Source organism: Rhinatrema bivittatum, chromosome 12 (assembly GCF_901001135.1).
Source record: "Rhinatrema bivittatum chromosome 12, aRhiBiv1.1, whole genome shotgun sequence".
Classification (NCBI taxonomy): Eukaryota; Metazoa; Chordata; class Amphibia; order Gymnophiona; family Rhinatrematidae; genus Rhinatrema; species Rhinatrema bivittatum.
This window is the reverse complement of record NC_042626.1, coordinates 4,470,560-4,485,402: the sequence shown is the minus strand read 5'-3', so window position 1 is coordinate 4,485,402 and position 14,843 is coordinate 4,470,560. Positions and strand designations below refer to the sequence as shown.

The 14,843-nt window shown below is 44.9% G+C and overlaps 1 protein-coding gene across 2 annotated transcripts in view; it reads left to right on the top strand.

Annotated features, from left to right (window-relative positions):
• The window catches only part of NUCKS1 (nuclear casein kinase and cyclin dependent kinase substrate 1), a 34,857-nt gene extending 20,497 nt beyond the window's left edge, over positions 1–14,360 (top strand). The window contains exons 2-8 of one of the 2 annotated variants that reach the window (XM_029574223.1): positions 6,516–6,565; positions 8,163–8,268; positions 8,467–8,522; positions 8,731–8,880; positions 9,271–9,423; positions 9,553–9,702; positions 10,135–14,360. In XM_029574223.1, the coding sequence (XP_029430083.1) occupies positions 6,516–6,565; positions 8,163–8,268; positions 8,467–8,522; positions 8,731–8,880; positions 9,271–9,423; positions 9,553–9,702; positions 10,135–10,328 (859 nt within the window). In that variant the 3' untranslated portion in view covers positions 10,329–14,360. Of the gene's footprint in view, positions 1–6,465; positions 6,566–8,162; positions 8,269–8,466; positions 8,523–8,730; positions 8,881–9,270; positions 9,424–9,552; positions 9,703–10,134 lie in introns of those variants that run through there. The other variant, XM_029574222.1, reaches the window with a different exon arrangement.
• The last annotated feature ends 483 nt before the right edge of the window (positions 14,361–14,843 follow it).

Sequence of the window (14,843 nt, the reverse complement as noted above, 5' to 3'; positions counted from 1 at the left end):
CTGTCCAGCAGAGGTGAGGGGAGACTTGCATCCAGGAGGAGTCTCTGATTCTGATAGAGGTTTCTGCTGTTTTTAATTTGCTTTTGCGCAAAGCTTGTTTAGCGGAACAAGTTGCTGGCTCTCGGCCCCAGTCTCCAGGTATTCTCAGTTAGTGTAGAAGCTTGAGCTGTTGAGAAGCTCTTCAGACCTTTGGTGCTGGCTATTGAACGAATCCAGGCCTAGGTATGCTTTGCTTAGCTGCGTGGTAGGCTGCAGCAGTGGTTCTTTTCCTGTGCACGTAGGCGTGTGCGTGCATTCCCGCCGCGTGGAAGTTGCATGCGCTGGGACATATGCACGTAAGGTCGTGGCCTAGATTTGAGCACATACGTCTGTGACCTAGACTTAGCACATGTTTGTGTAGGTATTTGAGAACGTAAGACCGCAACCTAGATTGGAGCATGTATTTGTGTGGGTATTAGTGCACTTATGACCATGATCTAGTTTTGAACACACATTTGCATGCGTATGCCTGAGTGACAGTGTTCGCAAGGAGACTGCCTAGAGCCGAAGTTCAGGAGAGCTAGGTGCCAGGGACGAACAGTTCTAGGTACCTTGCTATCTGTGAGGCTTGCTGCCTGAGAGCCATTCAGGTCTCTCCCCTGTTTAGATGCCCAAAGCGATTTGACTACTACGGCTTATGACAATGTTGGGACATCCCCTCAGCCTGTGGAGTGGGAGGTGATACAATGGTCAGTTCTCCTCCTCCCTTGTTCCCAATGGCAGAAGGTTCCCCAAGAGAGAGAGGTTGGGCCTATGGGTTCCAATATAGATCCATCCTCCTCCTGGGTGGAATGTTTCCAGGTGCCCTGCAAAGATGATGCAACCTACTATGTAGGGATTGCGTGCTGGGCCTCCCATTTGTCAGTCACGGTGGGCAAATGCTGCAGGGAGGCTATCCCTGGTAATGTTCAAGAGGATGTGGATCACAAGACATCAGAGGTCTCCGATAGGGAATTGGCTTTCTCACATCTGATTGAGAGCTGCATCAGACTCTGCTGAGATTTTTTCCTTTTTGGTAGAGATGTTTTGTGGAATGTTTTGGCTCAGACCCTGAACACGCTCAGTGTGGCCAGAGGACAATTTAAGTTAAGCATCTTGTTTCTTTCCCTCTTGTATCCAAGTCACGAGTTAATTGGCCTTCAGTGGAATGCCTCTGAGGCAGGTTTTTACAAAGGGGGAGAACCAGTTTTCCTATATTCCATCTATTTCATAGTTCCGAAAAAAAAAAAAAAAGGGGGGGGGGAATGGAAGTTTCTGCCAACATTGAATTTAAAGAAGGTAAATTCGGCTGTCAAGGGTCTGCGTGGCGACTGAGGTCCACCTCTGAGGTCTGTCAGGGGCAGAGAGTTCTTGGCATCTCTTGACTTGACAGAGGCCACCAGACTGGAGCACCAGAGATTCATGAGGTTCATGATCCTAAGGGAACATTTTCACTTTCAAGCCTTCCCTTCACTAAGATGATGGTGGTAGTGACGGCCACATTACAAAAGGAGGGTGTATTGGTGCTTCTGTGTCTGGATGATTGGCTTATTTGTGGGAAATCAAAGCATTTCTGTCTACACTCGGTATAAAACATACCGATGTGCTTGAAGTTTCTGGGATGGGTGGTGGATTTAACAAAGATGATAATTACTACTTGTAGGATTTGATACTTTAAACTGGATTAAACAAAGTTGCTTTATTAAGATTTAAAATCCAGAAAAAATGTCAAACAATATCACAGATCACATGTGTTAATACATATACACATTTTGTAAAAATGCAAAAATGTACCAAAAATGTTTAACAGCAATAATCAAGAACCAGCTATGCTCACTATAATTCAGCCATACTAATTTATAAAAAAGTCCAACTTGTGACACAGCTAAGCGCTAGACAGATATTTTATATATGATTTGCTTCTATCTCATGAAGTAATTTTTCTGTGTATCACTTTCAGAAACCCGGATAAAGGGCCCTGTTTTGCCAAATTGCCTTCCTCAGGGGGATTGATATTTCTCCCTTCAGTCTTTAAAACAGTCTGTTGGTCACAAATTTTAAATCGAAAATTTCAATTTTTCTCTGGAATGCCTAGTCGGTCACTCATGCTGTAACTATTTGTTTGAATGCAGTGCACTTCATCAGTTAAATAAAGATGACTTCTCCATCAAAATTAAAACACTAAGCACCTAAATGTTTGTTAATTTTCTTACAAATAGAGCTAACTTACCCTTCAAAATCTGTGACTACGTATAGATACCTATCTTTTGTGATTCATCAACCTGAAAACCAATAACATCTACAAACAAAAAGATCATAAACGACTGTAGTAACCTGCACCAAACTATATATAAATTATCAATGTACCAACCTTATACAAGCTTCAAAAGATACAACCAACCGGGAATCCTACTGCCGCATGATCACAAAAATGCTGTGCATACGCAGAAACTCCAACCGGTTTTAAACTAAACGAACCTGAAATTGAAGTCTATTTATGCCTGATGGCGTAAATCCAAAATAGCTAAAATACTTCCAAAATTCAAATTTTTAAGAAATTGGATTCTTCAACCCCACAAAACATCACAGCCTCGTTATCGATAAAAGTGAAGGTAACTCACAATCCAAAACAACCTGATAGAGAACTACCAATAGAATAGCCATGCATTACTGTCAAAACTGACCAAAAAGAAGACTGCAATAATCGCCTAATGGTGTATTGCTCTATCTGAGCTGACCAAAAAGAGAACTCACCCACATGGTAATCTATTCCACTCAACGTCAGAGTCCATGAGGTATAATTGTGTTCCAACTGAATATGGTGCTATTACTTTACTCATTCGAATGCCGCTTAAATGTTCACACATGCGGTTTTTAATACTGCACCATGTCTGTCCAATGTATAAGTTCACACAGGCAATAATTGCATAAACAACTTTTTTAGTGTTGCATGTAAAATTGCCCATCAACTTGTATTCTCGAGCCCTGTTCTCTGTGGAACAAAGATGTATGTAATACATGCATTGGGCGTTCGTGCATATGTGGCTTCTGTAGGGGGCTCTTCTCTCCCACTGGAATCCGTTATTGGAAGATTTCCCTCTTTCTCTTCCTTTAGAGGGAGAAACCCAGGACAGTTTCGAGTGTGGTGTAGAATTGGAGGTTCTGAAATGGGTAATAGTCACCACCGATGCAAGCCTCTCCGGATGGAGGGTGTGGTGTCAAAATATCTTGTTTTTGACCACTGGCTCAGGGCCAGTGGTGAAAACAGGAGGCCTCATGGTCTATGAGTTGGTTAGAGATGAGTGTTAAGTTTTGTGTTGCTTGCATGTCTGCCATGGTTACATGGCCATCCAGTATGGATCCTATTAGACAGTGCGACAATGGTGGCCTGCATCAACCTTCAAGGCGAAAATAAGAGTTGCACAGTGGCTCTAGAGGCCCAGGAGTTGATTCTCTGGACAGAGCAGCACTTGGGGATGGGGAATTTTCTCAATGGGAGAAAAACCCCAGGAAATTGAGCTGTCAAAGGCAATGATGTCTCATGGAAGATGAGGTATCCTCATAGGGACATAATGGTGACCCAAGAGAACACGATATGGAAGGAATCTATGCTCTGGTTCTGCCATGGATTTGAGGAATTCTTTCTTTCCTCTGTGGCCTCTGGTGGACAAGGGATTACAGTATATAGAGAAACATCCAGGCAATGTGATCCTGTTAGCTCCAGAGTGGCCATGTCGACCATTGTTCCCAGATCTGATCAACATGGCCATAGACGGACTGCTGAGGTTCAGAAATCAGGGCTCAATATTTTTGGGTCTTGCGGCTTCGCTTTTGAGGAGATGACGGGGGATACTCTGAAGCTGTTTTTTCCACCTTATTGTAGGCTAGGTGATCACTTATATCCTTGGCATATGTGTGAATTTGGACAGTTTTCAAGTCCTGGTCTGCTGTTGGAGTGCAGCCTCAGCCTGTTCAAGCTACAGTGTTGCATATCTTGGCTTTTCTATAGGGAGGTTGTGGTCAAGGGACTGGCCTTCTCTCTGAGAGTCCAGGTAGTGATATTGGGTTGTCTCCGGGGTAAGGTGCAAGAGTATCCTCTGTCCACACATCCGGATGTTATACAGCTCCTTCGGGGAGATAAGAACTTGCGTCCTTAGGTGCGGAACTTGTCTGTCTTGAAATCTGAATCTAGTCTTTAGAGGCTTGTGTGAGGCTCAGTTTGAACTGCCAAAGGAAGGCTGCGTTTAAGGACTTGACTCCTAAAGGGGTTTTCTTTGTGGCCATTTGTTCAGCCAGGAGAATTTTGGAGCTCCAGACATCGTGTCTTGATCCCTTTCTAGAGATGTCTGATTTAGTCGCTGCTTTGAGTGTTAGATGGTGGAACTTCCATTTTTTTCGGATTTGGGTTCCTCTACTCCTCACACAGGGGAGCTTAGTCTCTTAGATGGGAGGAGTACGTTATTGAGGTATCTGAAGGTCGCGTCGCCTCTTTGTACTGTGGAGTGGTCCAGAGAAGGGAGGGGAGGTAAGACTTCTAAGGCTACAATTGCGCGGTTGCTGAAGGAAGCGATAGTCGACTTACATTTGTAAAGGGTGCCCTCGATGCGATCTCCTGGGCGCAGTCGCAACAGGTGTCTCCACATGAAATTTGCAAGGTGGCTACTGGGAAGTCATTGCAGGCTTATTTGCTAGGCATGATCGCTTGGATGTAGGGTATTCGGCTTCCATCTACAAGAAGAACTCTCCAGGTTCCCCCCAAGTTAAGGGGACCTTGGGTACATCATAGGAGTTTGGATTGATCTGTGTACATACAGGGAAGGGCAAATTGGTTACACCTGCTAATTTTCGTTCCTGTGGTATCACAGATCAGTCCAGAGACTCGCCCATTTATTCAGCGGGGGGAGGGGGCATCGCTCGTACTGATGCTTTGTATATAGTGCGGATTTGTTGGAGGCTTTCAATGCTGATCACTTATGTTCCCTTGTTCGCAATGTTTTGTTTGTTGTCCCTTTTAATTTGATGTTTATAGCTGGGGCAACTCATTGGAGAGGAGGGGGTTTGCTTAGAATGTATGGTGATTGCTGTCATCTTGGCTTGGGTACGGGTCAGTACTGAGTGACCGCAGGTGGCACTCTGGGTTATGTACAGTATGAGTGAAACTTTCTCTGTCTCCATCTGCTGGACTGATCTGTGGCGGTACAAGAATGAAAATTAGCAGGTGTAACCAATTTTTCTTTTCTCTGCTTTTCATCCATTGGCTTTGTGGATTTAATTTCAATATAATGTAAATGAGGCCTGTGGGAGTGTCACTGACATGTGTCTGCACAGTTGGGCGTGACTTGGAAGTTGCCGCATCACATTTCTGATTGAGATATGATACTGATTTAAAAAAATAAATAAATCACCTTGACGCAAACCCATTTCATCATCTTGCTCTTCATTAGTGCACGCTAGCTTCTGGTGTTTTGATGCATGCAATTAATTTTGCTACTGCATTTCTTTAATTATGGTGCTCAGCAGTGTTGCTGTTCTTTTCACAGGAGGTCAGGTAAGAATTTGCATAGTTGGGGACACTACTGCTCAGTGACGACAGATAAGGAGATCTTTGTGTATTTCAGTTTTTCCACCCTTGGACTAAATTTGCTTTTATTAATTGCATCATGGAGTGGAATTGGTAGAAGGATTAAATGTTGGGAGTCAACTTTGCAGTGTGTTCCAGCTTTAGTTTGCCCTCATAATAATCTGGTAATATTTGTTGCTGATGGATATATTTGGAAGATGAGGTGAACGTGGTGGAATATATCTTAAATTAGCTGAACTGTTATTACAATGTGCTCCTCCCAGGTCTCCCGGCAAGCCCTCTCTCTCCACTGCAATCTGTCCTAAATTCAGCTGCATGATTTCCCTTTTGCCACAGTTGCTACGCTCGCATAACTCCTCTTCTGAAGTCACTGCAATGGCTCCCCCATACAGTTCAAGCTCCTCTCACCTACAAATGCCTTCACTCTGCAGCACCTCACTGCCTTTCCTCGCTTATCTCTCTCTATTCCCCTCCTCGTGCACTCCGCTCTGTGCCCTTCTCCTCTACCGCCCCGCCACTTTCCGACTCCGTGCTTGGAATAGTCTTCCTGAACTGGTTCGTCATGCTCCTTCTCTTGCCATGTTTAAATCCCATCCAAAGACCACCTTTCTGAAGACACTTGTACATCTTAAGCCTGATTCTCTGCTTTTAGTCTCAATTTTTCTTTAACCATTGTCTTGCTTAATACCCCCTAGTCTCTTGCCTTGTATGTTTGTCTTAGATTGTAAGCTCTAGCAAGCAGGGACTGTCTTTTTGCTGTTGTTTGTACAGTGCTTTCGTGTAGTGCTGTAGAAATATTTAGTAGTATTTGATGCAGTCATTGGGGTATTTTATCAGTGCTGTCAGTTTCTCGATAACTGAAATGCCCTGTAATCTTGCAAATGAATGACCTTCTCCCCATGTTTCTTTCTTCCAGGAACAGGAAGGTGGTAGATTACTCGCAGTTTCAGGAATCTGATGATGCTGGTGAGTGACGCTTCTGTTTGAGCAGGTGCATTTCACTTGCCAGCCGCTGCCGCCATATTTGTTTTAAATGAGCATTAAGCTTATATTGGATAGGTAAGGTGTCAGTGAGCCCGGAGCTTGGGTGAGTTTAGTTTTATACGACTGATTGACAATATTTTACAGATATGAGGGCTTGTTTCTCTTATGTGTAACACTGCTGGTGCCTTCCTCCCTCACGAATCATTACTGCAGCCCCTTCTGCTCAGACTTACAACTCTCTAATGTAGTGGAGAACCTGCAGGGCTTGGGAAACCCTAATAGGATTTGGCATCTAGAGTCCAGTTACTTCCCAGCTTTGGTTTCTGGGATGTCTGTGCAAGAATCACTTTGACTTATTTAAGAGCTGCATGAATCGTCTTAGAGTTCAGTAAACCTCGCAAAGCGATGCACAGCTCAACAAAAGCTATAAACATCGAATTAGAAGGGATGATTGAAAGAAAACATTGCGAACAAGGGAACAAACACAGTCATGTGGTGGCTGGAGGACTGAGGCAATTTAATAACTGCCTACCAGATTGATGAGTATTATGGCAGGAAGATGGCCTTGTATTATTCCAAGCCTTCAACAAATTAGCAAAAATATTCAGATGGGTTAGAGAGCAAGAATGTAAATTGACTCATTTTTGCCTCTTCGTATTGAACGTTAGGGACTCTGGGAGGCCTGCCTGCAGCCTTCTCCAGGTGGGTAGCAGTGTGTGTTTTATTTCCTGAGATGGGGGGGGGGTGTTAGGCAGGTTCTGAACTACTACTTGACTACAGAGGGGCAAGGTGTCCAACCTCTGAGGGCTGGGAAAAGATGATGCAGTCACTTGCCAGCCCTCCCTCTGCATCAGACTGACAGCAACAGCCTTTGTAATGGGGGAATTCCAGTTTATCTGACAAGCAGTCGGGTCAGAAATAATCCAGGTACAGTTTTCCTCAGGTGGTGGTCAGGGATTTTAGTACATTTTTGGAGTGGATAGGGCTGGCTGTATTGGAGTTAGGCTGGGTGTCTCCGCTTCTTTCTCTGAAGGAGGATGTGTTTGAGCGGATGAGAGAACCGGTACGGTCTTTTTCTGCTGTCACCTTTCTATGCAGGACTAGTCTGGACTAGAGTTAAACCCGAATTGTGTTCCTCTTCTCACAGTTCAAGAACCGGTTCATTTCGGTTAGTGGCCTGCATGAGATGTGCAGTCTGCACCTTGTTGCTAATAGTTCTCAAAGTGCTGGAGTTTCATAATTTTCTTTGTTTCACAGAAATGTTGAGTCAGACTGGAATACAATTTGTTGTACGATTGTAGGAGGAAGCTGCCTGTGTTGGTACTGGCAGTTGTAGGGAAAGAGAGGCGTACGCCTGGATTTCCACAGTCTCATTTGGGTTACCTATGGAGTGCCGTGATGTGGTCAATGCGGCACTGTGGCTTCTGGTACAAGGCAAACATTTGCTGGGCTTCAGTGGATTATTGGAGATCCTTTTTATAAAGACATGGAAAGCTTATACAGTATAAAGCGTTTGGGTGATGCAGTGTTTATGGTGCAGCTGAGTCCTGTGCATAACTCCTTGAATTCTCTCACCCAGATGAAGACTATGGAAGAGACACTGCCCCACCAGCCAAGAAAATCCGTGCCTCTCCCCGTGAGGCCAAAGATAAGAGACGGCCTGGGAGAAACTCTCAGGAGGACAGGTAGCTGGCTTCATAGGTTTTTCCAATCCGTTTTTGCCCCACGTTTGTTTGCAGTTGGAAAAGGTGGTTGTGGTGGGGGGAGGAAGGCAGAATGAAAAGCTTGTGGAGCCATGATTCCCCATCTGTGGGCATCCTTTGGATCTGTGGGCACCTCTTCCCGTTAATCTGTTGTACATTTTGTTCCCTTTTGACTTGCAGCGAAGATTCCGATGAGAAAGAGGTGAAGACCAAAAAGGAGGAGCCCCGTTCCGCAGGTACGTGGAATCTCTCCTGAGCTGTGCGGCCGAACTTGCAAGTCTGCTGCCTACAAAGCATGCCCTGAAAGTTTTCACTGGGGCAGTGCTGTGTTAAGAAAATACTACGTAGGCTTGGGGGCATCACTCTAAACTGTACAGGTTGCCACATTTGACATGTTTTCAGAAATGTGACTTTTAGATATTTTTATCTTGTCCATCTCCCTAGAGGAGGATTTTGGCAGTGAAGATGATTTGGCAGCAGGTGATGCAAATGCTGACAGTGACTATGAGAGCTCGAAAAAGAGTAAAAAAGGGAAGAAAGCCAAGCCCGACAAAAATAAACGTGCCATCAAATCTAGAAAACGAGCTGCCCCAGGTAAGAGGAATCAGCGCCACTCTTTGATCTGAAATTCAGGGCGCAGTATGGCATTTTTAGCAGCTTTCACACTGTAACTTACCAAGAATATACAGGCCGGGCTGGACAGATCTGTTTATAATGGTCTAGCCCTCAGGGAGAAGCTGCCGCTGTGCGCTCTCCCAGTATGTGGAGGGCACAGGGCTGGTTCTATGCAGGCCACTCAAAGGTGGCCCCCTTCACCCACCGGTTTCTCCCTGCTTCCCAGGGGAGAGGGCACCGTGCTTGCTTTAGCTTCACTTGTGTGCTGAGCTGCTTTGGAGTTGCAGAGTTTTGCTTAACTTGTCCTCCCCTTCTCTCACTGGCGCGCTCTGGCGCTTTTGGTACATCCCTGGTGGCTTTCTATTTCAGAAGACAGTGAGGATGACAAAGAGGACCGTAAAACCGTGCGCCAGCAGCGGCAGGCGGCGTCCAAAGCCGCCTCGAAGCAGCGGGAGATGCTGATGGATAATGCAGGCAGTGAGGATGAGGAGCAGGAGGAGGAAGAAGCAGCCTTCTTGGAGAGTGAGTGTCTGCAGAAAGCAAAGCTGGCCGTCTGCAGCGGCTCCTAACGTTTGACTTCACTTTTCTAATGTGGAATGTTTTTAACACTGTGAGCGAATACTAGGGCCTAAGTTGGTCTTTCTCCCACAGAGGATTCCGGCAGTGATGAGGACTTCATGGTGGAAGATGACGACGACAGTGATTACGGCCACTCAAAAAAGAACAAGAAGAAGGTTGTGAAGAAATCAAAACCTGAGAGGAAAGAGAAGAAATCTCCCAAACCCCGGCTAAAGGCCACAGGTGAGCGCCCCCTTGTCAGGTGATGTCCTAGTAGGAGGTGCTCTCATCCCTGCTAAGGGTGAAAATGTGACTCCTCTGCTGGAGGAGCTTAAAGAATTGCAAAAGAAAAAAATAAAACCTCACTTAACAGCAATCCCGTGCCATACAAAAGGCAGTCTGGCATGCTTTGTGCCTGACGTATGCTGGAGGGCCATAGTGTCTGCTAATTACAGATGGAACGAGCAATACTAATGGATGCCATGGTGAGGAGGAGTGAGCACCCCTGGGTAGGGCCTTGTTCCAGGGCTCAGCATTGGCTCTAGGCCTTTTCCACTGTAATTGATGGGAGTGTGTGCAGCACACAGAGGCATTGGTGCCCTGGCATCAGTACGAGGCTGGAATGGAGCTGCCCAGTCCGACTGGTGCATTGAGGTCTGTCTTCTCCCTCCTCAGTGACACCCAGCCCAGTGAAGGGGAAGGGAAAAGGCCGCCCCAAAGCTTCCAAGGAGAAGTCCCAGTCTCCAAAAGAGGAGGACGATGAGGATGAGGAACCAGAAAGCCCGCCACAGAAGAAGTCTACAAGTCCCCCTGCAGAGAAGTCTGGGGATGAGGGCTCGGAGGACGAGGCGCCATCTGCTGAAGATTAAACAGTTTGGGCAAAGGGGGTGGGGATTTTATTAAAAAAGAAGAAAATTTCCAATAAAAACGTACTGGGGTAGAGGATAGTTTGGGGAATAGCTTGACTCATGGGCTTTAAACGCGGTCTTTGCTTTCAGCTGTGTTAGATACAGTATCCTTTTTTAAAGAAATAAAATTATTACCACAACAATTTTAGAAGATTTACTCTACAGCTGCTCACCAGAGCCAATTCCAAGGCCTAATTAAGGTAGCCAAAAATGTAATGTCTTTGGGGTTGTTTTGGGGTTTGTGTTTTTTTTTGAGAAAAGGATTGCTACATTTGTGAATAAGACTTGGCTTTACATTAAGTGACTCTACCGATATTTTGTCAGATAGGTGTTCAGTAATATCACTTTGAAAACTTACTTTTGTCTCTCCCAATTTTCAAATATTGCCATAAAGTTCCATGAAGAGCTAGGAGCTTAATACGTTGGTTAGGGAGGAATGGAGAGAAGCTGTGCTGGCGACGTGGCTCCCATTTCTCAAAGGACAGGACTAGCTTAGTCTGAACAGACCAGTCTGTCATTTTTGAAGCACTAATGTGACATTTTTAATCTGAGCTGCTCCTTCAACCACTCGTCTGTGCTGAATCCTGGTGAGTTTGTAAAGCTGTCCCTCGCCTCTATGTATTATCAAATTTCAAAGGTGCATATGCCCCCAGTAGCTTCCACCAGACAGTATTGTCATTGTACCCAGCAGCTAAATCCTACTTAATGCCAGTTCATGTCTGTAGGGTGAGCATAGAGCCGAGCCAGTCCAGCATGGAGAGAGAGTCTGGTTTCTTGAAAATATGCTGCACTACCCTTCCATGCCTGCAGTCAGTAGATGGTCACGCTACATTTCTGACTCTCGCACGGAGTTTTTCTGTTCCCTGATAGCATAGCTGGGAAATGACTTTAGACAGAGGTTTCACGTTCCTCTGCTGCAGATATTGGGTAACCCATGAGTCAGGCTTTGATTAACCAAGATACATCCCACCAGGAAATGTGTGCGAGCATCCTATATCCTCTTCTCGCCCCTTTTTCGATTCAGTGAGAACTTGGCCCTGTCATGCTGGATGCATTGGACAAAGGAGCTGCCATGAAATGTGTGACTGGTGCAGAAAAACTGGACGCCCTATCTACCCCACCAATTTATTTCTCTTTTAAAGAAAGTCTAGCAAGTTCTGCTGGTTTTGTATTTTTATTTTTTCCTACCTGTAATTCTCTTGTCTGTATGTGCTTGGCGTGCAGGGCAGGTGTGGCAGATGGCGTTCTGTGTTCTTGGACTGCTGCGTGGCTTCCATTCTGAAGCACCAGAGGTCTTCCAGCCGTTTTGCTGGATAGTTGATCCTTCCAGCTTTTAACCCCCTCTGTGTGTCAAGTGGGGAGGATGGCATTAGCCCATTCTAGTGCTCCCTCCAACTCCCCACACGTTCATGATTTTTTTTCCTGGCCTCTTGCTTGGAAATGGTCTCTCAGGCCAGCACTCACAGCACCTCTCTCCTACTATCCAGCTTCTCCCTAGCAGAGGATTGGCACTGGAGGTCCGTGAAGAGACTTGGTCTTTTACCTTTTAAGGTTTATTTTCTTGGCAAAGTGAATCTGGAGCACAGGCAGAAATTGATACTAGGGCATCCTCTAACCTGCCAAATCTTCTATCTCTTAGTTTATTTGGAAGCCAGTCTGAAGTGGGTTTGGGATGTGCATGAAGAGTTGGACGGTCAGAAGGCCTGCTGTCCTTTATTTTAGACCGAGTAAAGTGACCTGGCCTCCCATCTAAGCAGAAATGTTCATGTTAAGCCTGGGAAGCAGAATTACACACATCCTGGCCAGTTCTGCCCTGCCTTGCAGGTGGTCTAGGTTGGTGTTTCTGGAAGTCTCCGATTGTGTACTCTGCCCTGGGAATGGGGAGAAGACGGCTGCCATCGTTGTTATGGCAGACAATTGGTGCTGGGAAAGGGTCATGCTAGCTGAGGGTAGAGACAGCACAAAGACTTAAATCACGACATCTGTCTGATCTTTGCCCTTCTGTGAGGGGTTGGTCTGTCATTGCTGGCCTTGCCTATATTGCTCACAGTGTGACAGCCTTCTGGTGCACACTGGTCACCACCATCTGAGGTTAATAACGGAGTGGCCCAAAGGTCTAACCGTTGTAAATTTTTCACATTGCCTCATTAGCTTCTTGTAAAGCATATCGATCAGATTTTGAAAAGGAGCGTGAAGCTGGTGACCAGTGTAGAATTTTCAATTGTTACATTTTTAAGTTGGGCACGTCTGTGAAGCACTTGGTAGGCCTTGTGCAAGCATCTGGTTGGAGAGCAAAAACTGGGGCGAATTTTATAATCAGGAAAATGTCTGCTGCTGTGGTGAATGCGTAGCAGGTTCTGAGCGTGCTCAGTGATAACATCCTGGTTCCATGGAGCAGGAGGGCTGTGTTCACTCACTCTTGTTAGCTTTTTACTAGAGCAGCTTAGATGCATGTGGGGTGTTGATCCTGCAGCTACATTTTCATTTTCAATTCCTACTGCTTTTATTTTCAAGATAGTGGATTTTGGAAGAACCACTTTTTAATTGTATTCTTTTTCTCCAAATCTGCTTATTTCCATTTTACTATTTCAGCAGTAAGAACTCTAAAATCTGTAACCTGCCTTGGCAATGAATGCCTTTTCATGAAATGGGGAACATTTCCTTTTTTTTTTTTTTTTTTTTAAATCCAATTCAGATAACCTAGCAGCCTGCCTAGTCTCTTGATGGTCTTCATTAGTTGACGTTTGGTGGTGTGTTTTGGGGGGAAGGAGTATCTAGGAGCACATCCAGCTGTTTGAGACTGACAGCTGCTGCTCATGCTATAGGCAGAGTGTGCAAGCTGACTTGGTGGTTGCATTGAGTTGAAGCCACCTTGCCATGCCAGTGACGTCCGTCTGAGCATGACACTGTTTGCGGTGGGATGTGAACTGGAGAAGTCCCTGAAGTAGCATGTATGAACGTGTGCATTGAGCTTGTGTTCTGGAAAGTTGTGAATTTTTTAACTTTTTCTTTTTCCTCTGCGGAAGCAATTAAAGATTTGTAAATAAGAGCGTAACATGATTTGTTTACAATGAGCGTGCTGTCACAATTAACCCTAATCCTAAAAAATAAAATAAAATAAGCCCTTGTGGTCTTTTAGCAGCTTTTTTAGATCGGTGACATCTCTCTTGTGTGGTCTACAGCTAAGGAACCCAGACCTGTCCAGGCCTTCTCCTATAACAAGTAGCTGTTCCATCCTGTAGGGTACCAACTCCGAGTGATGGGGGGAAGGGGATGGAAGGAATGCAACTAGCCCCCGACTCCTGGACATTGAGCACTGTGAACTGATCATACCTCTGTAAAAACAAAATCTGTGCCATGGCAAGTAGGTATTTCTGACACACCATTATCATGGAGGCCCCTTGCTATTGCTTGGGCGGTGTTTAAAAGCTGAAAGCTTTATATCAAGTAGCTAGATGTTGTTTTGTAGTGAATAGCGCAGTTGTACAGTGTAACATACCCAGGCTTCTGGAGGGCCAGAGACAGGAAGCATTCGGGCGTTTCCTTGCCCCCTGTACTCGCTGGGATGTGCTGCAGCAGGGTTTGAAGTTCTTGGGATATCTCAGGGATGCTGAACTCTGCTGCATGGTACTAAGGGTTGAGTTTGAATGTAATGTCGATGCTTTTATTTAAATAGGAAAGAGAAAAATAATCTCTATATATATATTAAAAAAAAAAAGGGGTTGAAGTGAACATGACTTCTGTTGACCATGTTAGTAAAACTATAGAAGCAAATCTGCATTTGGTAGAATTAGTGTGGTCTTTGTGATAACTTTTAATTTTGACATATTCCAGTCTCTCTCGATGTACCTGCAAAAGAAAACTTAACAAATGGAAAAAAATGCTTTGCTTTTATTAAAAGGGTTTTGAGGACTGTGTATCTGCTCCAGCGCTGTTTTAAGTATGTGTACCCTTTGCTTGTATTTTGTATTAAAAGAAAAAAATCATGAAAAATGTATTCAGCATGTTGGACTTGTGTCCTTCCTCTTATTATTATTTTCTCAACTTTTTTGGGATGGGAAGGTGGGGGACTATATGGCGCAAACTCTTCTTTCTATCTTTCTTTTTTGTAAACTTTTTTTGGTTTAAAAATTGCTTTATAAAAGGGCTTTTAATCTCCCTCCATGCTCTGTGTAATTTTTCAGACTGCTGTAGTGAATTTGCTTTGTGCAGACTCTTCCAGGAGCCAGCAGAGGGCGCTAAGCTGCTGCACTACCATTTGCAAAGTTGATTTGCGCTGTGCCGGGTTGCATGTGAGGTATTGGCAGAGCCCTGGAAAAGCACAAGTATTTGATGTAAGAAGATAATGGAAAGCAGTAACTAAAGCCTCCCTAGACAGTGGCCATCTATTTTCCTTATTGCATTGTGTGGGGGTGGGGGCTTGAACTCTGCCTGCCTGGTCTGTGCTGGAGTTATATGGTGTTCTTTCTTGCCTGT